Raw genomic sequence first — 26,896 nt, forward strand, 5'->3', positions numbered from 1 at the left:
TGGTAGCACTACAACTCCCAGCATGCCCTGGCTGAGATCAGAGGGACTACAAGTCTCAGGTGTGGTAGCACTACAACTCCCAGCATACCCTGGCTGAGAGCAGAGGGACTACAAGTCTCAGGTGGGGTAGCACTACAACTCCCAGCATATCCTAGCTGGGGTTAGAGGAACTACAAGTCTCAGGTGGGGTAACACTACAACTCCCAGCATACCCTAGCTGGGGTTAGAGGAGCTACAATTCTCAGGTGTGGTAGCACTACAACTCCCAGCATGCCCTGGCTGAGAGCAGAGGGACTACAAGTCTCAGGTGGGGTAGCACTACAACTCCCAGCATATCCTAGCTGGGGTTAGAGGAACTACAAGTCTCAGGTGGGGTAACACTACAACTCCCAGCATGCCCTGGCCGAGAGCAGAGGGACTACAACTCCCAGCATGCCCTGGCTGGGGTCAGAGGCACTACAAGTCTCAGCATACCCTACCTGTCTTCTTTGTATAGATACATGACTCTGCCAACACCCCTAGAAGATATGGGGGCTCCTCTCACCCAATACAGGAAGTCACAGGGTCACCAGCTATTATAAGTTATAACCTGTCATGTGATCACAGCTCACTGACACCTACCAAACTCCAGCACAGCCCTGAGGAGAGCGGAGCCACGCCCCCATTAATCAACTATCCCCGCCCATCACACGTGGAAGAAAAAGCAACAGCATGGTACTCTGCTCAGAAAACCCCGCCCCCAGCCCCTACCTAGTGAAGCCCGCCCAGTCTACCATCCCAGTAGTGTGTCCGGCCGCGCCTCCTTCCCCCTGTGGTTGCCTAGCAGCGGGACGCTGTAGACGGTGTGAGCAGTGGGTGAATGATGGCGCCCAAGAAGAAGAAGGGGAAAGGAAGCGCTGCCGGGAAGAAGGAGAAGAAGGCGGAGGAGAGGACCAGAGGGGAGCCGGTCACTGAGGAGAGCAAGGAGTTCTACCAACTCCAGATCCGGGACCTGGAGGGCCGCCTAGAGAGGTGATTGGGGGAGGGACTACAACTCCCAGCATACCCTTACTGAGGTCAAAGGGATTACAAGTCTCAGGTGTGGTAGCACTACAACTCCCAGCATACCCTGGCTGGGGTTAGAGGAACCACAACTCCCAGCATACCCTGGCTGGGGTTAGAGGAACCACAACTCCCAGCATGCCCTGGCTGGGGTTAGATGGACTACAAGTCTCAGGTGTGGTAGTACTACAACTCCCAGCATGCCCTGCCTTGGTTCAGAGAGACTACAAGTCTCAGGTTTGGTAGCACTACAACTGCCAGCATACCCTGGCTGGGGTCAGAGGAACTACAACTGCCAGCATGCCCTGGCTGGGGTCAGAGGGACTACAACTGCCAGCATACCCTGGCTGGGGTCAGAGGAACTACAACTCCCAGCATGCCCTGGCTGGGGTCAGAGGGACTACGAGTCTCAAGTGTGGAAAGCACTACAACTACCAGCATGCCCTGGCTGAGTTTAGAGGAACTACAACTCCCAGCATGCCCTGGTGGAGTAAAAGGGCCGGGGTCATGGTGACAGCCAGAAACTGAGCATTTCCAGAGGGAGATGTCAGTGACATTAAGGACAGATTTCCCTGAGGGCTTGTTTGCATTGTAGTCTTGGCGTTCCCTGTGCGTTTACAGGCTGGCGCACTCCAGATCTGTTCTGAATGCGTTTCTGCATGCGCATTTTTTACACATTTCAGTGCATTTTACATGCGCTTCTGAATAGATTCCAGATGTTGTTTTTTTTTTTTCCTGTTTTCCTTTCACTGTACTGGAGTCTGGTGCGTTTTTGATGCGTTCCAATGCATTCTGGTCCACTTTTGATGCGTTCCAATGCATTCTGGTGCACTTTTGTTATGTTCCAATGCATTCTGGTGCACTTTTGATGCGTTCCAATGCATTCTGGTGCACTTTGGATGCATTCCAGCGCATTCTGGTGCGTTTTTGATGCATTTTACAGCATTCCAGTACAGTCCAGTGCAGAAAAATGCAGCATGTTCTACTTTTTTTTTTTCTGGAACTGCAAGCACTGGTGAGAGCTATGCCATCAGGACCCATATAACCTACTTTCCATGCGTTTTTGATGCGTTTTACAGCATTCAAGTGCAGGAAAAATGCAGCATGTTCTACTTTTTTTTCTGGAACTGACCGCACTGGTGAGAACCATCGGAACCCATATAACCTACTTTCCATGCGTTTTTAATGCAGAAAAAAGAAAGCGCTGGACTGCAGGTGGTGTGAACTGGTCCTACCTCTGTGTTCAGTGCGTTTGTGGTGCGTTTTATGGAATAATTCCCTGTGTTTTCAGGTACGCTGCCATTATACTCTATTAAAATGAATGTTTTCATAAAAGTGCATCAGATTCCTGCATGTCGCCTCTTTGATGCACTTTCATAAAACATGTGTTCAAGATATAATCGCAGTGTGCCTAAAAACGTACATGAAAAATATGACCTGGAAAAGAACGCACCACACTCCGGTAATTCCGGTCAAAGTTGTGTTTGCGCATTTTCATGTGCGTTTGCAGCTCAAAAAAATGCAGCAATGCTGCACCTATTTAACCACTTTTGGACCAGAAGATTTTCCCCCTTAACCACTTAAGCCCCGGAAGATTTTACCCCCTTCCTGACCAGGGCCTATTTTGCGATTCGGCACTGCATTATTTAACGGACAATTGCGCGGTCGTGCGACGCTGTACCCAAATAAAATTGACGTCCTTTTTTTCCCACAAACAGAGCTTTCTTTTGGTGGTATTTGATCACCTGTGCGATTTTTATTTTTTGCGCTATAAACAAAAAATAGAATGACAATTCTGAAAAAAAAAACAATATTTTTTTCTCTTTCTGCTATATGAAATTCTCAAAAAAAAAATTAAAAATCAAAGTTTTTAACATTTTAGACCAATTTGTTTTCTGCTACATAATTTTGGTAAAAAAAAAAAAAAAATCGCAATAAGTGTATTTTGATTGGTTTGCGCAAACGTTATCGCGTCTACTAACTACGGGAAAGATTTATGTCATTGTTATTCGTTTTTTTTTTTTTACTAGTAATGGCGGTGATCTGCGATTTTTTGCGGGACTGCGACATTGTGGCGGACAGATCGGACCCCTAACTGACATTTTTGGGGGTACCAGTGACATTACTACAGTAATCAGTGCTATAAATATGCACTGTTACTGTAATAATGACACTGGCAGGGAAGGGGTTAACACTATGGGTGATCAAAGGGTTAAATGTGAGTCTAGGGGAGTGATTCTAACTGTATGGGGGCGTGGCTTGTGAAATGATCAGAGAGACCTGTGTTCCTATATAGAAGGATCACAGGTGCTCTGTGATTATTCCAGGGAGAAGGACGGTTAGCTGTGTTTACAACAGCTGACCGTTCTCTCTCAGCAATCGGAGCCGCCTGCCCCGTGCATTGGCTTCCCTGCTGCCAAGTGGGGGCAGGAGTGCGGCGGCGGCGCGCTCTCGCCCCCTTGCGCAGGAGGGGCGCCCTGCCGCAGTAAAAAGGTGGCGGGTGGTCGACAACAGGTTAAACGCACATGAAAACGCTGCAGGGGTGTAATCTAGGCTGATTGGGGTCCATTTATTTTTCTTACCTATGTGTTCTTACTGGGAGATCCTTCACCGCCCCGACATCTTCTCCCAGGTGCTGGCCTTTGGTCATTTTGATTGGCTGGCATAGGACAGTGTCAGTGCTGTGCATGTGTAGGAGTGCAGTCTTTCCGGCACACTAGCAGTGTAGCTTCTAACTGGGGAGTGGCCATACACCTTACAATCTGATTGTACAATCTGTTAACCACTTACCGACCGCCCGCCGTCAATTTACGTCAGGCCTTTGATGCTAAATACCGGGGTTATGGCAGCTATCTGCTGCCATAACCCCGGTATTTTTTTTCAACAGCGGGCGAACTTATACGGAAGTCCCGCCCACATATGTAAACGGTGTTCAAACCACACATGTGAGGTATCGTCGCGATCGTTAGAGAGAGAGAGCAATAATTTGAGCCCCAGACCTCCTCTGTAACTCTGAGCTGGTATCCTGTAGAACATTTTAAAATGTCACCTATGGGGATTTTTAAGTACCAAAGTTTGTCGCCATTCTGCAAGCGTGCGCAATTTTTGAAGCATGACATGTTGGGTATTTATTTACTCGGCGTAACATTATCTTTCACATTTCGGAAAACTTTGGCTAACTTTACTGTTTTCTTATTTTTCAATTCAAAAAAGTGAATTTTCCAAAAAAAATTGCGTTTGGAAGACCGCTGCGCAAATACGGTGTGATAAAAAATATTGCAATGATCTCCATTTTATTCTCTAGGGTCTCTGCTTAAAAAAAAATATAATGTTTGGGGGTTCTAAGTAGTTTTCTAGCAAAAAAAAAACTGATTTTAACTTAACTTTTAACACCCCGTGTCAAGAATAGGCCCGGTCTTCAGGATAAATCTACCAACAACTATGTGGTGCAAGGGCCTACCAGACTGATTGATTGGATAGATTAGAGGGTCCTCATATTAGGATGACCATACATGGATAACATTTTGGCCAGATCTGGAACCAGCCAAATTTCGACCCATGTATGGCTGTTCGAGAGATGTCGATCTAATGTTTAACCACTTGCCTACTGGGCACTGTCACCCCCGTTTCTGCCCAGGCCAATTCTCAGCTTTCAGCGCTGTCGCACTTTGAATGACAAATGCACGGTCATGCAACACTGCACCCAAATGACATTTTTATCTTTTTTTTTTGCACACAAATAGAGCTTTCCTTTGATGGTATTTAATCAGTACTGGGGTTTTTATTTTTTGCTGAACAAACAAAAAAAGACAGGAAATTTTGAAAACAAAAAAACAAAACAGTTTTTATAGTTTGTTATAAAATTTTGCAAACTGGTGATTTTTCTCCTTCATTGATGAGGCAACACTAATGGGCCCCGAAAGGCACTGATAGGCTGCACTGATGGGCACTGATAAGGTGGCACTAATAAGGCGGCACTGGTGGGCACTGATAGGTGGCACTGATGCGTGGCACTTATGGGCACTAACAGGTGGCACTGATGGGCAATGATAGGCACTGGTAGGTGACACTGATAGGCAGCACTGAAGATGGGGCACTGAAAGGTGGCACTGGTGGGCACAGATGTTCCTCTCCTCTTTGGAACCAATGTCCTTCTGACAGCAGCGGCGGTCGGCGGCTGCTATTTACATCATGTGATCATCTGTCATTTTCTGACAGCTGATCACGTGGTCAGTGCCGGGACCGGCCCCTTACTCCGATCTGTGATCAGCTGAGTCTCATGGACTCACTGATCACAGAGCAAGCCATGCGCTCCGCAGGGAGCACACAGGCAGCTCATACACGGGAGGACATACATGGACGCCCTCCCAGCAATTAAGGTCCACGCTGTACCCGTCTTTCATGTATAGCGCAGACAGGAAGAGGTTCATTTTTCATGAATGGGCTTGTTGGTATATTTTCGATCAATCGGCTGCAGTGCTGATCCATGTATTCTGATGGTAGGGAGTAGGGATAGACTGATTATCGGCAAGGCCAATTTGCACTTGCCCCGATATATCGGTATCGGCCCCGGAACTGGCCGATATTGCCGATATTTTTGTGACATCATTCTGCCTTCTTAGGCCGCCTCCCTCGCCTTGGACAGCCTCATCTGGAGTCAGGACTAGTCTCGCCGGAGTGTATCACAGCCATACACCCACCCACAGCAGCCCGGTGCCAGCACTACAGGCACTATACCAGCGAGCCAGCCAGCCACCCACAGGCCCTGTACCAGCCAGCCACAGGCACTGTACCAGCCAGCCAGCCACCCACCCACAGGCCCTGTACCAGCCCCCCACCCACCACAGGATGCCAGCCAGGCAGCCACCAACCACAGGGTGCCAGACAGACAGTCACCCACAGACAGGGTGCCAGAGAGCCACCCACAGGCCCTGTACAGGCCAGCCACAGGCACTGTACCAGCCAGCCACCCACCTACCACAGTGTGGCAGCCACCCACCACAGGATGCCAGCCAAGCAGCCACCAACCACAGGGTGCCAGACAGACAGTCACCCACAGACAGGGTGCCAGAGAGCCACCCACAGGCCCTGTACAGGCCAGCCACAGGCAGTGTACCAGCCAGCCACCCACCACAGGGTGCCAGCCAGCCAGCCACCCACCACAGGGTGCCAGCCAGCCAGCCACCCACCACAGGGTGCCAGCCAGCCACCTACCACAGGGTGCCAGCCAGCCACCTACCACAGGGTGCCAGCCAGCCACCTACCACAGGGTGCCAGCCAGCCACCCACCACAGGGTGCCAGACAGCCATCCACCACAGGGTGCCAGACAGCCAGCCATTAAGCATTAAACAAAAATTAACATGTTCAGTACCAGATTTGTGTCAAAAATTGTCTTTATTTTTAAAAACTTTAAATGTACAAAATATCGGCCGATACCGATACGTTGTGACTAAAATATTGGTAGCGGTATTGGCCCTGAAAAAACCATATAGGTCCATCCCTACTTTTAATATTAGGACACTTACCTGTCCTGGAGTCCAGCGATGTCGGCACCGCAGCCGATGTTTCCATCAACTGTCGGGTACTGCCGCTGCCATTGCCGGTGAGGGAACCCAACAGGGAGCCTTGCGGCTTCACGGGTGGCGGCCTAATGCGTGAAGCGCGCTGCGCATTCGGATTGGCTCGGTGGCGGGGGAAGAAGGAGGGGGCCAAACTTCCGACGGACAGCGCCGCGGTGCAGTCTCCCGGAAGTAGGGAAGATTACCTGTCAAACACGTACCAGTTCCCCCCTCCCCCCTGAAAGGTGCCAAATGTGGCACTGGAGGGGGGGAAAGCAAATGAGCGGAAGTTCCACTTTTGGGTGGAACTCCGCTTTAACTGCCAAACTGATTACAAAGTTACATAGTTAGTCATCCAATCCAATCAATAAAAGGGAAAAAAAAATTGCCTTGGGAAAAAACAGATGTGGTTTTGTATTTCTAATTTTTTAGGCTTTTTTTCTTTCTTTTGACCTGTTGATCCTGCCAGAAACACCCTTCCTGTCCTATGGTGAAGACGCTCACTGTTCTATCTCTGGTATCTATGGATGACAAACACCTCCCACTCTCTCCATCTCCCCCCATAAGGGGAAATTGTTCTGTAGTTTACAGAACAGAACCAGTGATTGCTGATAAAGTTGTTTAAGATTCCAGTTCAGACCTAGGAAGTTACAAAGACACTGGATTTCTGACGGGTATTTTCTGTGCTTACAGAAAATGTACTTAGCCTGAAAAAAGAAAACAAATGCAGCCACCACATCTAAGGACACCAGTGGCCGCCTGTCCATTATGGGCGCAGGGGCGCCCTGACCACCTATCAATGCATCCGCCCCCCTAATCTACATGCAGGATGCCAGATAATTGGAATTCCAATGGGGATTTTCTTTTTTTTTTTTTTTTTGAAGCACATGATTAGAGCCAGAGGCTCTAATAGGCTTCAAAAAAGAGTGGGCTCGGGGCCCTGAGCCCACCCAGTTGTGTGACAATAGCGAATGAAGATTCGTTATTGCCACACTGATTCGCCTCTCGGCCAATCAGGAAGCGGGTCCTGAGACCTGTTTCCCAATTGGCCAAAAGGAGAAGGCATCCTATTGGCCAAGAAGGAGGGAGGAGACGGCCGCCGAGAGGGAACATGGAGACTGAGGGGGAAGCCGCCGCCACCGCTGCCTGTCAGAGGTAAGTAAACTGGCACGGGGTGCGGGCTGGAGTGATTGGTGGGGAATGGTGGTGTAGGCTGGAGTGATTGGGGGGGGGGAATGGTGGTGCGGGCTGGAGTGATTGGTGGGGAATGGTGGTGCGGGCTGGAGTGATTGGGGGGGGGGATGGTGGTGCGGGCTGGAGTGATTGGTGGGGAATGGTGGTGCGGGCTGGAGTGATTGGGGGGGGGAATGGTGGTGCGGGCTGGAGTGATTGGGGGGGGGGGGAATGGTGGTGCGGGCTGGAGTGATTGGGGGGGGGAATGGTGGTGCGGGCTGGAGTGATTGGGGGGGATGGTGGTGCGGGCTGGAGTGATTGGGGGGGGGAATGGTGGTGCGGACTGGAGTGATTGCGGGGGGAATGGTGGTGCGGGCTGGAGTGATGGGGGGGAATGGTGGTGCGGGCTGGAGTGATTGGGGGGGGAATGGTGGTGCGGGTTGGAGTGATGGGGGGGGGAATGGTGGTGCGGGCTGGAGTGATTGGGGGGGGGAATGGTGGTGCGGGTTGGAGTGATGGGGGGGGGGGGAATGGTGGTGCGGGCTGGAGTGATTAGGGGGGGATCAGTCTGACGCCCGCCCCCCCAACTGATGGAGCACCAGCCGCCACTGAAGGACACGTGAGCTTCAATATACAGTAAACCCCCCTCCATTGCGGGGGTTACGTTCCGGACCCAGCCGCGAAAAGTGAAATTCCGCAAAATAGAAAAACCCTATTAAAATGCATTGTAGGCATGATTTTTTTACTGTCACTGTACGTGTAAAAGCATTTTAAGGTCTTTAAAAACACTTTTAAAACAATAGAAACTCATTTAAACACATAAAAGATACTGAGAGACAGAGCAAGAGCTATGAAAAACACAAAAATCTTTCATTTTTAATGATTTATATAGTAAAATAACATTACAAAAAAAACGCGAATTACCGGGACTGCAAAAACTGAACCGCGATGTAGCGGGGGATTACTGTATTACATTCTTGTTTATGGGTTTAGCTACACTTTAACCGGCTTGTCCTATACACAGATATCAGAACAAATGGGATGAAATTTGTGCAAAGGAGAGCCAGTTCCAGGCACAGTTCGAGCAATTGTCCGGTGACAAGAAGGAGATCGTGTCCTTCCTTAAGAAAACCCTCAACCAGCGTGTGGATGAAATCGCCGACCTCAATGATCAGCTGACTGGACTACAACAGGCCAAAGATTCCGAGAAAGAAGCCTACGAGGCCCAGCTGGCACAGGTGCGGAGCGAGTCCCAGGAGAACATGGACCGCCTGACATCAGAGAACATGCTGCTGGGTAAGCGTTGTCCTCCATCCTAACCTCTTTATGGTATCTTCACATGTCTTTGTTTTGCCCTCCACAAGTTATCTGCCTTGCCATTCCTGACACCCTGCAATCACCCCCCTTACCATTTCATCTACACAATTCCTGGGGTCAGGAGCCCATGACCCCAGGTTGCTGAGTGGGATGGGTACACATTGATCACCTCTGAGCACATCCAGGTATGCTGGTGCTCTGAGCTGGCTGAACTGCAGATGGGGGGTTATCTGTCCCCAGTGTGTATCTGGTGGACGCATAGAAGGTATCAGGGGTCCTTCATAAAGATGTCACCACACCTAAATAATATACAAAAAGTATAATATACCCTTCAACACTTTGCACTTCTTTTCCTCTCATGTCTTACAAAACCTGTCTGTATGTTATGTACATTGTCATTGCCTTCTCATTCTCCCACCTCCTGAACATTACATCCTTGGCAGTACACTCTGTACTTCTCTCCTACACATACTGCCCACTGTCATACCCTCTGCACTCCTCTCCTGCACACACTGCTCACTGTCATATCCTCTGTACTCTTCTCCTGCACATAGTGCCCACTGTCATACCCTCTGTACTCATCTCTTGCACATACTGCCCATCGTCATATCCTCTGTACTCCTCTCCTGCACATAGTGCCCACTGTCATACCCTCTGTACTCATCTCTTGCACATACTGCCCGCTGTAATACCCTCTGTATTTCTCTCCTGCACACAGTGCCTGCTGTCATACCCTCTGTACTCCTCTCCTGCACATGTTGCCCGCTGTCATATTCTCTCTACTCCTCTCCTGTACATATTGCTCACTGTTATACCCTCTTTACTTCTCTCCTGTACATACTGCCTGCTGTCATACTCTCCGTACTCCTCTCCTGCACATACTGCTCACTGTCATACCCTCTATACTCCCCTCCTTCACATACTGCTCACTGTCATACCCTCTATACTCCCCTCCTTCAAATACTGCTCACTGTCATACCCTCTATACTCCCCTCCTTCACATACTGCTCACTGTCATACCCTCTATACTCCCCTCCTGCACATACTGCTCACTGTCATACCCTCTATACTCCCCTCCTGCACATACTGCTCACTGTCATACCCTCTATACTCCCCTCCTTCACATACTGCTCACTGTCATACCCTCTATACTCCCCTCCTGCACATAATGCACACTGTCATACCCTCTATACTCCCCTCCTGCACATACTGCCCACTGTCATACCCTCTATACTCCCCTCCTTCACATACTGCTCACTGTCATACCCTCTATACTCCCCTCCTTCACATACTGCTCACTGTCATACCTTCTATACTCCCCTCCTGCACATACTGCTCACTGTCATACCCTCTATACTCCCCCCCTGCACATAATGCACACTGTCATACCCTCTATACTCCCCTCCTTCACATACTGCTCACTGTCATACCCTCTATACTCCCCTCCTGCACATACTGCTCACTGTCATACCCTCTATACTCCCCTCCTGCACATACTGCCCACTGTCATACCCTCTATACTCCCCTCCTTCACATACTGCTCACTGTCATACCCTTTGTACTCCTGTCCTGCACATACTGTCTGCTGTCATACCCTCTGTACTTCTCTCCTGTACATACTGCCAGTGGTGTATTTGTGCTGCCCTAGGCAGGACTAAATTCATGCACCCCTTAATTTAATTACAACCCACCCCTTCCTGTCAATGCCACACCCCTTCCTGTTTCACGCAGCCAAGCCAACATGCCACAGTAAAACTGCAGCGGGCGGTGGGCAAGTGGTTAACCACTTGCTGACCGCCTACCGCAGAATTACTGACGTATAGGTACATTGGTTTGTGGGAGCGCTGTTGGGGGTAAGCGCGCGTTCCCGCCCCCACTAGGCAGCGGGGATGCCAATCCACAGGGCCAGCAGCCGCAGTAGTCGCTGGGCAACTGTGACTGCTCCCCACTGAGAGAGAACGACGGTCTGCTATTGTAAACACAGCTGACCGTTCTTCTCTCTGAAATGATCACAGAGCGCCTGTGATCCTCCTACTTAGGATCACAGGTCTCTGTGGTCATTTCACAAGTCCCATCCCCCATACAGTTAGAAAACACCCCCTAGGCTCACACTTAACCCTTTGATCACCCACTGTGTTAACCCCTTCCCTGCCAGTGTCATTAGTACAGTAACAGGGCATATTTTTAGCACTGCTATATAGGATCGCATGTCTCTGTGATGATCTCACAAGCCCAACCCCCCCACAGTTAGAATCACTCCCTTAGGCTTACATTTAACCCCTTGGTCACTTATAGTATTAACCCCTTCCCTGCCAGTGTCATTATTATAGTAACAGTGCATATGTATAGCACTGATTACTGTAGTAATGTCACTGGTCCCCCCAAAAGTGTAAAAAATGTCAGGGGTCTGCTCTGTCCGCCGCAATATCGCAGTCCCGCAAAAAATCGCAGATCGCCGCCATTACTAGTAAAAAAAAAAAAACAATAAAAATGACATAAATCTTTCCCGTAGTTAGTAAACGCAATAACTTTTGCGCAAGCCGATCAAAATACACTTATTGCGATTTTTTTTTTTACCAAAAATATGTAGCAGAAAACAAATTGGCCTAAAATGTTAAAAAAGTTTGATTTTTACTTTTTTTTTTAGAGAATTTCATATAAAAGTATGTGAAAAATATTGTTTTTTTTTTTTTTCAAAATTGTCGCTCTTTTTTTGTTTATAGCTTAAAAAATAAAAATCGCACAAGTGATCAAATACCACCAAAAGAAAGCTCTGTTTGTGGGAAAAAAAGGACATCAATTTTATTTAGGTACAGCGTTGCACGACTGCGCAATTGTCCATCGCAAAATAGGGCCTGGTCATTGAGCAGCCAAATCCTCTGGGGATAAAGTGGTTAAGCTGTAAGCTCCTCAGGGGTGCAGACTAAAAGTTGAGCCAGCACTATGCAAATGATCACAATAAAGGAAGCTGAAAGTTTGGCATGTGGGAAAAATTGTGAAATAAGTCAAATGAATGTCTGACCAGTGTGCTTTGTTTGCAGCCGGTAAATTGGCTTCCTTGGAAGAGTTCCGGGTGCAGAAAGAAGAGCTGATGGCCAAATTTACCGCTTTAGAAGAAAAGTTAAGATCTCAGGAAGAAGAACAGAAGCAAATGATGTACAGTCTGGAGAAGAAGGCGGTGCTGGATAAGGACAGGTCAGGCTTGCTGTAAAGTCAATTCATTTCAGTGAAAGTATCCAGCTAGGGGTATAGAGGAATTATTCCTGTGCTTTGTTCACATCTTATATATAAGGCTACGTTCACATGTCAGCAATGCGATCGCGGGCAGAATCACGGTGATTCTGCCCGCGATCCGGAAATCATTGCAAATCGCGGGACGCCTGTGCGTTGCCCGTGGTTTGCAATAGCACCCCAAACGCTGCGCGATGTTGCCGCGATTTCCGCCTGCTGAATCGCGGTAACATCGCGCAAAAAAAATCACGGGACGCATGACGCCCCAAAGAAGCTCTTGTACCTTTTTTGGGCGTCATGCGTCCCGCGATTTCTTTTTCGCGATGTTACCGCGATTCGGCAGGCAACATCGCACAGCGTTTGGGGTGCCATTGCAAATCACAGGCAACGCACAGGCGTCCCACGTTTTGCAATGATTTCTGGATCGCAGGCAGAATCGTGGTGATTCTGCCTGCGATCGCTACGCTGACAGGTGAACGTAGCCTGATGGTCTGCTCTTCATTCTCTTGATAGTTTAATAGAGCACTTTTCTTCCCTTCCCCAGCATTTAAAAGTGAAGCTAACATATATATTTTTTTGTTTATGTTACATATATATTAGTAACTAAGGTGTTAGTATAGCACTTACAGGTATTCATTACTTCTAAGGCCCCTTTCACACAGGCGGACCGTTCAGATCCGCCTGTCCGTTTTTTTAGGCGGATCTGAACGGTCACCCCATGCATCTTTATGCGGCATCGGATGTCAGTGGAGACATGTCCGCTGACATCCGATCCGATCCGTCAAATCCTTTGCGGCACCGCACCGATTTCCAAAATTAGTTCCTGCATTACTTTTAGCAATTTTGGGGGCTTCAATAGACATCTGTGCATGAACCCGCACAGATGTCTTTCAAGTCGCCCCCGAAATGGACTGAAATGCGGCTTTAAAATCGCGAGTTCAGATGATGTTGCACGATTTTAAAGCCGTGTTTAGTGTGAACGAAGGCTTAGGGTGAATTCACACTATATGCAGTGACAGATGTTTTACTGCATGATAAAACCTCTGTCACTGCAGGGAAACATAGAAACCGCAAAGCAGAGCATCACACTGCTGTACATTGCTGTGAATGAAATGTACATTTTTTACACTTCAAATAAATTTAAGAAAAAAAAAAGGGAGCCGTGTGATTCGCTGAATTGTCCCCTACCACAGCCGGCAATGGAGAGCTGTCGCAGTGGTAAATCTCCCCCACGGTCTTGCTAAAACTGACCATACATGGATCATAGTTTGGCCAGTTCAGCAGAGACAGGCCGCATTTGGATCCATGTATGGGCAGGGTGGATGCACATAAGTCAAACTACCAATTGACTTCTGTACAACCACTTGGTGGTGCTGATCAGTGTATTCTGACAGTGGATAAGTCTCCCCACTGTCAGAATAGATCAGCTCAGCGGGGAGGATTCCTTCATCCACCTCGGGAATCAAGCCCTTTTTTTCGTTCAACCCACTGGTGAACGGAAAAAAAAATGACTCCTTGGGCTTTGTAAAAGGGCAAGGCAATGGTATATTGAACAGACCAAAAGGGAATAAAAAGAAGTTCATTGTAAAAGATCCAGTACGCTTTAATATTGTGCTTCCATAAAGTTCTTTAAAAGATGACTACAGGTTCTAAGTGCACAGGAAAAAATGAATTTAGAAATCTCTGAGTTTCTTGTGTTTACTGATAGAAATACCTACCCTGTTTCCCCGAAAGTAAGACATCCCCTGAAAATAAGACCTACTTACAGTTTTGCCTCTCGCTGAAATATAAGGCATCCCCCCGAAAATAAGACCTCCCCGATAATAAGGCCTCCCCGAACATAAGGTCTCCCCGATAATAAGGCCCCTCAAAGCTACCGTAACATTGGACTCTGGACCGTAGCGGCGGGCGCCACAGCGCAGCCGGAGCAGACAGGAAGTGCGAGGTCTCTTTTAATCAGAGAGCCTGCGCCGCCCCCAGGACAAACTGCTGCCTGCTGCTCGCTCTGCCCTGATGGAGTCTGGCTGACTTACAATTAGACAATGAGTTGCGCAGGGCAGGAGTCGGGCACATTGTGTGGACACACGGGCGACTGAAGTAGGGGGAAATGTCTGATAAAGGGGTGGGGGGATGTCTGTTGAAGGTGTCCACTGGCACAGGGGTGAGGGAGTGGGATCGCTTAAAATGACACAGGAGGATCAGAGGGGGCAATCAAAATGACACAGGAGGATCAGAGGGGGCAATCAAAATGACACAGGAGGATCAGAAGGGGGGGGGTGGAATCAAAATGACACAGGAGGATCAGAAGGGGGGGTGGAATCAAAATGACACAGGAGGATCAGAGGGGGCAATCAAAATGACACAGGAGGATCAGAAGGGGGCAATCAAAATGACACAGGAGGATCAGAAGGGGTTACTAAAATGGTGATCCCCCCTCTGATTCTACTGTGCCATTTTGATTCCCACTCTGATCCCCCCTGTGTCATTTTAAGTGATCCCCCTCCCCCCACCCTGATACCCCACTCTGATACCCCACTACTACCGTACCGTATACAGGTAATAAATGTCCTTTTTTTTTTGTTCAACAATAAATGTGTACCACATTCTTCTTCATGGAAAAATAAGACATCCCCTGAAAATAAGACCTAGGGCATCTTTGGGAGCAATAATTAATATAAGACTCTGTCTTATTTTCGGGGAAACAGGGTAGTAAGTGTCTACACAGGAGGGACATTGTTGTCAGGTGCACAAACAAAACTCAGGGATAGTAGAGGGTGCCCATTCTTGGAAAGGCCGCTGGTCCCACTAGTAGAACTTCCCTTCTAGGTGAAGGTTGGTTGGTTAACCTGGTCGCTGTAATGGTTACATCCCCCATTCTACCATATGTATGGATTCATTGACAGTTAAGAGTCCCAAAATGACTATTCCCTCAGGTTAAAGAAGGAAATGGTCCACCGTGTGAATACTGTGGCAGCTGAGTTCCGCCGGGTGTCCAACAACCAGATGGCAGAGACTACAAAAAGAGCGATCCGCGAGAATGTGGCTATCGGTTCTCAGCTGGCCAAGATGTCAGATAAGAGCATGGAGCTGATCAACGAGAACGACCATCTGAAAGAGCGAGAATCCGAACTCCGCAAACAGCTGGCGGTGCTGGAGGAGAATGAGAAGGAGCTGGTGAAGAAAAGTCTCAGCAACCAGAAGGTGACATATTACCCTCAACAGTGCTGGAGTCATTTGTGTGAAGTGTAATCCTAGAGACAATGAGCAGAGATGGACACATAATAATCACAGTATAGGGCCAACTCACACCTGTGTTTAGGGGCCAACTTTGATTTGCTGCGGTAGACTCAGCAAGGATTTAGTAGGCAGGAAGCCCAATGTAAAGCAATGAGGAGCTGACAGCGCATGCAGCCATTTGTGGCCTTTCACATGTAATCAGACATGCAGTGATTATCTGTTAATGATTGGCCATGGATGCAATTTGTTTAAACTGGCAGGAAATTTAACCTTTTCCTACACTATCCAAAACTAAAAAAAATCCTTTTTAGGCTATACATACATTTTAAGTGTTGTCAGATCTGATGCTGATCTGTATGCTTGTGCCAGGCCATCAGGAAGCATGACAGCCAGTTAACTAGAATTGAACCAGCTTCCTTATAGCAACAAATGTAAACCACATCTGGGCAATGTGTGTCATAGTCTTCATTATGGACATGTGGGTAGGTGCAGCGGCAAAAAACACTCCAGGTGCAGAGAACATAGATATATTGTAATTGAAGTTCGGCAAAATACAAGCCCGACAGGAAGGCAACCCGGCCAGGAGCATTCACAGGATGTTACAGCAAAGAGTAGTAGCAAAGGGTCTTGGGTGTGCCGACAGCATCGAGGGGCAGAATGTCTGTACCCAAGTGGGGATCCATCCAGGTAGGTTGGCGTGTCCCTGCACTTTCCCTGCTACTTAGGAATCTCTCCCTGTCACTAAGCACTGTTCCTACTCTAGCCGCACATGAAATGAGCACTAAGCCCAGGAGCCAGGGTCTTAAATAGACTCTGCCTGACCCAAGATGGCCACCAGAGTCACATGGGGCACCAGCATCCAAATGGATAGCTGCCCCCTTGTGACCCAGGAAACCATAAAGGAACTAGGTTCCTCTTGACTTCCCCTTCTTCTGCAATGCTGCTGTGGGTCGCCTGCATTGGAAAACATAGACTGCACCTGCGTACAGACACATGTGATAGGTGACAACCCAGGAGCACAACTGGGACACAGTTATTACCATATAATAGAAGGTGCTTAACCACTTTAAGATCGGAAGGATTTGCCCCCTTAATGACCAGGCCACTTTTTTCAACTTGGCACTGCGTGATTTTAACTGACAATTATGCGATGCTGTACTCAAACGAAATTTACGCCTTTTTTCCCCACAAATAGAGCTTTCTTTTGGTGGTATTTGATCACCTGTGCGATTTTTTTTTTTTTTTTTTTTTTTTTTTTTTTTCTTTTGCACTATAAACAAAAAATTTTGATTGGTTTGCGCAAAAGTTATTGCGTCTACTAACTATGGGAAAGATTTATGTCATTTTTATTGTTTTGTTTTTTCTTACTAGTAATGGCGGCGATCTGCGATTTTTTACGGGACTGCGACATTGCGGCGGACAGATCGGACCCCTGACTGACATTTTTGACACTTTTGGGGGGACCAGTGACATTACTACAGTAATCAGTGCTAAAAATATGCACGGTTACTGTAATGATGACACTGGCAGGGAAGGGGTTAACATAGTGGGTGATCGAGGGGTTAAATGTGAGCCTAGGGGAGTGATTCTAACTGTGGGGGGGGGCGTGGCTTGTGAAATGACCATAGAGACCTGTGTTCCTATATAGAAGGATCACAGGGGCTCTGTGATCATTTCAGAGAGAAGAACGGTCAGCTGTGTTTACAACATCTGACTGTTCTTCTCTCTCAGCGGGGAATGATCGCGGGTGTCAGGCGGCAATCGGAGCCGCCTGCCCGCTGACGAGCGGGGAGCGGGAGCACGCTCCCGGCGGTGCGCGCTCGCCCCCTAGCCTCCTGCTCACAACCGCCATACAATTACAGTGGTTTGCGCAGGAGCCTTGGCGGATGTAAAGAGGTTAAACAGGGACCTTCATGGCAGGATCAATTTTACTCAAAACTGCAGATTGAAAAATATTGAAAAAAAAAATTTTTATAAAATAAAATACAGTTCATTCCCTATTTCTATAATTTGTTGTCTCTCATTGCTACTTATTACCTGCAGCTTTTTCGCAGCAACTTCCTGTCTATAAGCACTTCAGTGATAGCTGCATGGTATTTCTCAGGGCAGATTTCCTGACAACGGTGGGCCATGCCTGCCGTGTGCCTTACTGCTTGTTCCCACAATACACAGCAATGCCCTGGCTGTATGTGTGGTGCCACTCATTGTGAGACTGACTCCAATGCTCTGTAAAAGAAGTGAAATGCATGACACAGCACAATGCACCACAGTGTGCTATGTTGCCAAAAAGGGTCATGTGCATTTTTAGATCGGGTTTGATGCATTGGCAGCTTATTCATAATGAATGGGTTGCTTTGGTGCACCCCAATGAATCAATAAAGTGTAAAAACTCCAAAAATAGATCAGATCGGAAACAAAATTGTTTTCCTAAGTGTTTTATTTCGGAACAGATTTTCTTTTCAAACAAATACCTTTAGTGTCGGTTCACACTGATCCGACTTGGACCGCGACTTGTCAGCCTGACAAGTCGCGGTCCGTCACGCTCCCATTGTGCGGTACAGGAACAGTTCTAATAGGAGCGACACAAGTCGCTCCGACTTAGAAAAAGGGTCCTGTACTACTTCGGGGCGACCTGGAGGCGACTTGCATAGACATTCATTTTATGAAGTCCGTACAAGTCGTGCCGAAGTCGCGCTGCACGCAACTTTACAGGTCGTCCCCCTAAGTCGGAGCGACGTAGTGTGAACCGAGCCTTAAATGAGCGATGCTACCAAATGTTGGAGCATCATTACAGTGATTATCGCTTAGATGTTACCCCATACATGTATCCTGAAATAAGAGTTTTGCTTTTCTCCTATGGCTGCTTGACATTCTAGGTCATCCGAATGTTAACTGAAAAGTGCCAACAACAGCAGGCGATGTTGGACATAGCCAACCATAAGGAACACGAGCTACATGATCTGGGCGTAGACCATCAGACCCTGCAGGAGGAGGCACAAACCCTCAGGTGACTTTTTTATGAGAAATTTTTGGCACTTCGATAAATAAACCATTTGACCAAAGATGTTGCCCATAGCATCCTATAAAATTCCAGATTTTATCTTTCTAATTAAAATTAATAGATAAAAGAAAAACTGTGATTGGTATATGTTGTATCCTTAAAACCCCATTATCCAAAAAATCTTACAGTACAGCCTGGTTCAGGCCCTGGCCTAGGGATTAGACACAGAGGGTGCAACAGCACACAGGGGAAGTCCACCATTTGCTCTCTCTTCCTGTAAGCATTTTTAGACACAGCATTGTGAAAAGCAATAGAGAAGGGGTCTCAAACTGGTTGCCCTCCAGCTGTTGCGGAACTACAAGTCCCATCATGCCTCTGCCTATGGGAGTCATGCTTGTAACTGTCAGCCTTGCAATGCCTCATGGGAATTGTAGTTCTGCGACAGCTGGAGGGCTATCAGTTTGAGACCCCCTGCAATAGTGGGTCCAGAAGTACATAGGCTAGTGTGTAAAAAATATATGTTATTATTTGTAATATTATTATTTTATTAATATTTAATAGGTAATTAGCAAAATAAATAAAAAAGCCGCTCAATCTGCAATGCTCACCTTCAGTCCACCACTGCCCCCCGTAGTACCTCTATTCCACCACAAGATGTCCTACTCAGTCTTGGGGGTTGAACAATACCCAGCACCACTCAGGTGAAGAGGACTGGGGAAAGACTGTGAGGACCCTGCAGCATCACATGACCGGCCTGAAGACTTTGTGAAAGGTAAGTATAAAAAATTAAATGGTGGATAGACTTTGGATGTGTTGAAACATCTTGAGGTTTTTCTTGCTGTTTGTGTCCCCGCTGGGAAAATTTTTCCTGGTGATCCAGGGAATATCCGATTGCCTCTTGGGGGATCAGGAAGGAATTTTTTCCCCTGCTGTAGTAAATTGGATCATGCTTTGCTGGGGTTTTTTGCCTTCTTCTGGATCAACTGCGGGTATAGGATTGTGTATATGGGATTGCATGGTGGGGTTTTCTTTACTGTTTTTTGTTTATTGGTTGGTTGAGCCAGATGGACGTGTCTTTTTTTCAACCTGACTAACTATGTAACTCTGCTGTGCTCTGTCTTCAGATTGCTCTGCAAAGCCAGTGTAATCTGTAGTAAATATTCGTTTGTAAAAAATAAATGTTATATAAATATATGAATTTGAAAAAAATGAAATAAAATTGACTCCAAAAGAAGTATAGTTCCATTAGCTGCAGGCCTGTCCTTTGGAAGACTACTAGCTTATTCTATTCTAAATTCATTGGCTAATGGTTAAACTAGGGGTGTTGAAAATAATTGCTGCATCGATGCATCGCGATGCGGCCTTAAACGATTAGAATACGATGCTGAGGAACGGCCGCATCGATACATGGATGACGTCATCCCGGCTCCCCCCCGCCTCTCCCAGGACAGCCCTGCCGGCTGCCAGTGCACTCAAAAGTTAAAACAAATTACTGTTAGTGACTCCATTTCAGAGACGCTTCCTAGTAAGGGTTAATGTAAACTGATGCTTGATTGATTACCTTATTATCTCCCGATCTTTTCATCGCTGTCAGTCTCGGCCTTCAGTCACGTGCCCTCTGGCCGGCCAATCTCCTCCTCCCCGCCGGCCAGAGTTGCGGCATGCATGAGACTGATGGCCGAGACTGACAGCGATGAAAAGATCAGGAGATAATAAGGTAATCAGGCATCAGTTTACATTAACCCTTACTGGGAAGGGTCCCTGAAACGGAGTCACTGACACTAATTTGTTTTAACTTCTGAGTGCATTGGCAGCCGGCAGGGCTTTCCTGTGAAGTGGAGGCTGCTATATACAGGCATAACCCGTTTTAAGTACACTCACTTTAAGTACACTCGCGAGTACGGACACAGCCTGGTCAGATTGGCATGGCATTACTCCCAGTTTTTAACATTGGCGTCCATGGGAAATCTTGGTCAGCTTGACATGGCACTACTCCCAAACCATAAGTGACAGGGATACCAAACTTAGGGAGAAATGTGAGGTGACCCAGGACTACAACATATCCTATTTGTGGCCGGCCAGCTTGCCTAGGAAATGAAAAAAGGTATTGCTTCACTTTAAGTACATTTTCGTTTTACATACATGCTCTGGTCCCATTGTGTACTTAAAAGCGGGGTATGCTGGTAATGTAAATTGGCTGTGTTATGTCAATGGGGGGGCTGTGTTATTCAATGGAGGGGCTGTGTTATGTCAATGGGGGGCTGTGTTATGTCAATGGGGGGCTGTCTAATGTTAATGGGGCTGTGGGCAGTAATCGTGATGCATCAATAATCGTTCACATGATAATCGTAATCTAATCAAATCGTGAGACCAGTGAAGATGCGCAGCCCTAGGTTAAACTATCTACAAGGTGTGCATTGACTAAAACTTTGGACAGAACATATGAGTTTTTATGGACTACACTTCTTGTACATTGGTCATTTTAAGTTGGGAATGACGGGAATGTACCCAAGAACTCCAATTATGGGCAGAAAGAAGTGATGGATTACACTGCCAGCTACAGCTACTAGAACTTAAACAAAGCAGCAATAATGTAGATGGGGGCACAAAGGGTAGCTTTGGCCAAAACTTCTGAAACTTGGACACTGGAAACGTTTTTACAGTAGCCACAAACTGACCAAGGTTAGGGAGGAAACGCTGTAATAACAAGCTCTTGCTCTTGGCATGTGTGATAAGAACGTCTTGGTATGGAAGACAGCCTCAGGGAGGTCTTCAGTTTTAAAAAGTAAGGAGGAGTACCAGATTGAAGTACAATCTCCTCCCAAGACATACAGTAGTTGATTTTTCCATCATTAATATAATATTGTCAATAAAATTATGGTGCCTTCCCTCTAGACAGAGAATGGACCATCTTGAAGAAGAGGTGCAGAAACTGATTGCGGAGAAGGACGAGGTGATTGGTGAGCTGGAAGATGAGAAGAAGAAGAGGCAAACAGTGGAGAGGGTCTTGAGGGAGGCTGCCTTGTCTCTGAAGGATGTACTAATGGTATGAATTTGCAGAGTAAGCTAATTACATCATGGCAAAGGGTGCCAACTAAGTGCCGTATACAAGAAAGGACTTAAAAGTCATAAGTGGCAATTTTTAATAATGTCCTTTCTTATATACTGCACTTAGTTGGCACGCTCTGTTTTTGCAGAGATTACTTCAGTCTCAATGAGGAGCTTCCACGGATCTTTTTGGACCTATAGGTCTTTTAATACAATACTACACCCCCACAGGACATTCATGTGCATGATTATGTTGTAGTTTAGCTGTATCCTTACCTTTCCTGATAATTCTGTGTAATCTAGGAAATGACAGCTGTAAAAACAATAATGGCACTTGATCCATCCTTATATGAGTGTAGTTGTTCTGTCTGGGGATAGGAATCTAGGTTTATGATCAGTATAGCCCCGTACACACGATAAGAAATTCGGAAGGGAGATTTCGTCCGACGACTGATCTGCCGATTTCCGGATTGTTAGTATGGTGCTTTCGACAGCCGACTACGACTTTTCGGCTGACAAAATCCTGATGTGCAGGCTATATAATTTTTGTCCTCCGTCAACACACGTCCGATTTTCGTCTCATTAGTACAGATTTCGAGGGGGAAAAAATCTTATGAGCAAGACTAGGCATGCTCAGAGATGAAAGAACACATACAAAGCAATCCAACACATGAAATCACTTCTGAAGTAGAATTCTGTCGTACGGGAAAATTCGTGTGCAGTCTAGAGCACATTCCAACCAACGGACACGCACTCTGGACAAAAGACGGACGACTGGTCGGCGGAAATTCGTTGCGTGTGTACGAGACTTAAGTCTAGCATGTTATTCTAGTTGGGGACTTGAGTCATATGAGAACCTAATGAAGGACCTGATCATTGAAAATACGGCATCTATCAGACAGCCTAAAGCAGTGATGGTGAACCTTGGCACCCCAGATGTTTTGGAACTACATTTCCCATGATGCTCATGCACTCTGCAATGTAGTTGAGAATCATGGGAAATGTAGTTCCAAAACATCTGGGGTGCCAAGGTTGGCCATCACTGGCCTAAAGCATAGGTGGGAAATATGTACTTTCAAAACGTGTTCTTAAATCTGAAGCTTTCAATACAATGTCTGGTGATCATGCCATGAAGGTCCCTGGTTTGACCTTTCCTGTTATATGTAAGCTCTTTCGGTGTCTCCCAAATGTGCCCCTTCATTCCATGTCATGACGCTGAAGTAGGAAGTCGGGGGAAAATCTACATTTTACACCCAAAAAACTGTAGTAGAAGGGAAATCTTTCAATGGGAACACCTGTCCCAATGCTAACTTTCAAAGGTGGGGTTTTCTCCAACCTTGGGGATACTTTCACTTACTATCTGCCATGTGTCTGGGATAGAAAATTAAAATAGGTCTCGCTGATGAACACACAGACAGGAATAAGAAAAATGGTTCTAATCCTTCACTTAGATTGTGGGCTTGGTGTAGGTGTTGGGAGACATTATGAAAGCTTATTTAAATTAGAGGGGTCTTTAAAAAAGACCTACAGTAGTTAAAGTGAAGTTCTTAGGTGTGCTAGGCCATAGTGCCTAATACTGCACTTCAAGTGCACCCATACTGCTGCATCCGGGAGTTTGGAAGGAAGTTGTCAAAGCTTGTAGCAAATGAATACATAGTTTTAAACTGATCTGATAAACTGCTTTATAAGTTGTTATAATGCACTGTTGCTCTAAACTGCTTAGATGTAGACAAGACTTTACTGGGTAAAATGTGAATTATATACAGAGTATCAATCTGTTCCTTATTATGATGGCGTGTCTCCTGACTCTGTAGTATTTACTTTTGTCTCTCAACGGCCACCAACTTGGTATAATCTGGAGGGGTCTATATACATATTTTTTCCTGTTACTTTTCAGGAACCCCTATCCAGTGGCAATCTATAGGAGTCTACCCTTCCTTTTTTGCTAATGATTGCAGAGAAGCCTACTGATAGGCTCAGTAGCATCTCACTTCTCATTAGCAGGTGCACAACTACGAGCAGAGAGGCTGGAAGTCAATGAGAGAGTGGCCTGCTGGAAGCTCACTGTCCCTCTGCTGGAAGCTCTCTGTCCCTCTGCTGGCAGCCCTGTCAAGTCCTGGGAGCTGCATAGCAAATATAGTGGGGCCACATGCAACCCTTGAGTTTAAAGTCTGCTGTAATATTTCACTGTGCTTCATTACCTGTGGCTGTACAGTAATATTAGAACAGCAGTCCAGGAAAGAGGTTACAAGGTTAACAGGTGGCATGATATAAAGGTTTTTTTTCTTACTTATTGTCACTATTTATGTCTGTTCAGGAGACACCCAAAATTGAAGGAGAAGACACAGAACCAACATTATTGGTAACACAAAACCAACTATTGGAGAAACTCTTGGTGTTACTCAACAGTGCGGCCATATTAGGCCTTGGCCCAGCCTTAGATGACTTCCAGAGCAGAGATAACCAATCTGCAGACCTCCACATTACACCTAAAGCCAACAGGTACAATTTATTAAATAAGCACATCTCTATTCTCAATATGCTCCTTGGCTATGAGTAATGACCAAAAGAACAAGACTGAAATGACAAGTGGCAGAAATGTAGAATTTTTTTTGTACTCGCCATAAAAATCCTTTTTTTGGAGGGACACAGGAATTCTTAGATTATCAGGCTATACTGCCTTCTACAGTAGAACTGGCAACAAAAAAAAAATTGCCCAGCACAGTATAACCCCATCCACAACCATCATAGTTTTATAGCACAATAGTACTGAGGCCATAAAAATAAACAGGGACGTTGTCCCTCAATGGACTCCCAGAAGAGGATTTTACAGTGAGTACATATTTTCTTTCTCGCCCATTGAAGGATACATACATTCTTAGACTGTTGGTGTAGGAGCGTGGGCAAAAGATGTCCAGCAGAGTGGTGTGCAGAATATCAACTAAGACTAACAGGTCCAAGAAAAAAAACAACACAAAACTCACAACTGTCTGCATCCTTAAAGAGCCATCTGAAGGACAAAACACCTGAAGCTGGCATCAGGTGAGGTCTGAACATCTGCCTGGTAGAGCTTACGAAACAGAAGACAAGCTGGTAGCCCTGAAAACTGGGAAACAAGAAGTGCTCAGAGATCTAGTAGAATGCACCTTAACAGGAAAGGGTGAAACTCCATCCTTAGGAACATAAGTCTAAAGCCTCGTACACACGAGAAGAAATTCAGCCGGGAATTTTCGTCCGACGACCAATCTGCCGATTTTCGGCTTGTTAGTATGGTGCTTCCGACAACCGACTCCGACATTTCGGCAGAAAAAATCCTGGTGTGCAGGCTATATAATTTTTGTCGACCATCAAAACACGTCCGATTTTCATCTTATTAGTACAGATTTCGATGGGGGAAAATGTTATGAGCAAGACTAGGCATGCTCAGAGATGAAAGAACACATAGAAAGCAATCCAACACATGACATCACTTCTGAAGTAGAATTCTGTCGTATGGGAAAATTTGTGTGCAGTCTAGAGCACATTCCAACCAACAAAACACCACTCTGGACAAAAGACAGACGACCGGTCCGTGGAAATTAGTTGCGTGTGTACGAGGCTTAAGACAACTAGAGATCATGGATCAAAAATTTGGTTTACCCTTACCAGGTCCAACCAGAAAAGAAAAGCAATCCGCCTTCCTAAAGAAGTAGAGGATGAGAGAAAGACTCTCACAAGCCCAAGCGACATCTAGACAATGGAGGGAAATTTCCTTTTGGTAAACTGAAGTTGGACAGAGAGACAGAAAAGCAATGTCCTGGTTGAAGTGAAAGACAGAAACTGCCTTTGGCAAGATGGAAGTGCTGAGTCTGCTGACATCAACCAAAAAGGGTTCCTTGCAGGATAAGGCTGCCAATTTAGCCACCTGTCTCGCAGAGGTAAAGACTACGAGAAACGCAACTTTGTAGGTTAAAGTAGAAAGAGTATTATCTCAAATGGGTTCACACAGTGATCTACGAAGCACACAGAGAACCAGATTCAGATCCCACAAAGTCACAGGGAAATGAACAGGGCGAGCTACATAGGAGACTCCCTGTGTAAATGTCCAAATCGGTGAAGAAAGGACCAATGGTCTTTGAAACAAGATAGACTGGGCAGAAACTTGACCCTTGAAAGTGCTGTCATCAAGCGAAGCTACAAAAGACTCACCCATTCTGCGGGTATAGGATTGTATGGTTGGGTTTTCATTACTGTTTTTTTTTGTTTTTTATTGGTTGAGCCAGATGGACTTGTGTCTTTTTTCAACCTGACTATGTAACTCTACTGAGGGCATGATGGTTTTGGGCTGGATTATCCTGTGCCGGCCAACAGCTTTTTTGTTTCCAGTGCCAATTTCTCCTCTAGGGGGCAGTATAACCCAACAGTATAAGAATACGTACTAAGAATTCCTGTTTCCTTCAAAGGATAAGAAAAAAAACAAAGTTTTTCAGTGGGATTGTTTTTGGTTACTATTTGAAACAAAATAAGACATTTATAGAAGCAACTTGTTGGTAGAGCTGAGCTAGGCCACATACCAGATAGGGATGCAGCGATCCGACTTTTTTTGACCGGATACCGATATCTGGCGTTGTGAAATCGTCGATACCGGAACCGATCCGGAGCTACACACAAAGCAAGCGGCTGCAGTACAGAGCAAAGCCGCTGCTTCATGTGTGTGGCTCCTCCATTCACAGGCGGAGTACATCTGATATCACTCCGCCTGTGAGCCGGACCTATACAGGAAGTAGCGGCTCCCATCCCATACTACTACTGCACCTAGTAAGGGATGGCTGAGCCATTACCAAGCAAAAACCGGATCGGCCCGTGGATCGGTCAATGTTACCGATCCCCCAATCCATCTAAAATGGTCATATTGACGCCGATATCAGATCCGAATATCGGATCGGTGCATCCCTAATACCAGACTCAGGACCCCATGATGCAGTATATCATCAAGAGCAAGCAAACAACAGGCTGTTCTGAAAGATTTTAAAGCCCAATTCCACCCCATTGATGCGGACTACGATCACCTTTGAAATTTCAAATCTAGCAGAGCTGAAATCAGACGCTTCAGAATCATCACTAACCACAGATCCACCTTTGCTTTATCTGTACAGTAAGCAGTATAGGTTTAGCTTTTTTTGGCAATGTAGATTTATTGCCCTTATAACTTCTTTTACAGCCCAGCCACATTTACATTACCCCTGTAAGTCTAATGCAGTCTTCCTGAGGCTTTAAAAAGATCTCTCAGCCAAATCCTGATAAGACAGC

General features: G+C 46.4%; 1 protein-coding gene across 1 annotated transcript in view; it reads left to right on the forward strand.

Annotated features, from left to right (window-relative positions):
• The first annotated feature begins 820 nt into the window (after positions 1-820).
• CFAP157 (cilia and flagella associated protein 157) overlaps positions 821-26,896 on the forward strand; it is a 31,454-nt gene continuing 5,378 nt past the window's right edge. The window contains exons 1-7 of the mRNA XM_082264033.1: positions 821-1,011; positions 8,798-9,069; positions 12,132-12,285; positions 15,255-15,522; positions 18,435-18,565; positions 21,455-21,605; positions 23,925-24,109. Of these exons, the coding sequence (XP_082120159.1) occupies positions 860-1,011; positions 8,798-9,069; positions 12,132-12,285; positions 15,255-15,522; positions 18,435-18,565; positions 21,455-21,605; positions 23,925-24,109 (1,313 nt within the window). The 5' untranslated portion in view covers positions 821-859. The remainder of the gene's footprint in view (positions 1,012-8,797; positions 9,070-12,131; positions 12,286-15,254; positions 15,523-18,434; positions 18,566-21,454; positions 21,606-23,924; positions 24,110-26,896) is intronic.

The sequence above is a fragment of the Pelophylax lessonae genome (genome assembly GCF_965119305.1).
Source record: "Pelophylax lessonae genome assembly, chromosome: 7".
Taxonomy (NCBI): Eukaryota; Metazoa; Chordata; class Amphibia; order Anura; family Ranidae; genus Pelophylax; species Pelophylax lessonae.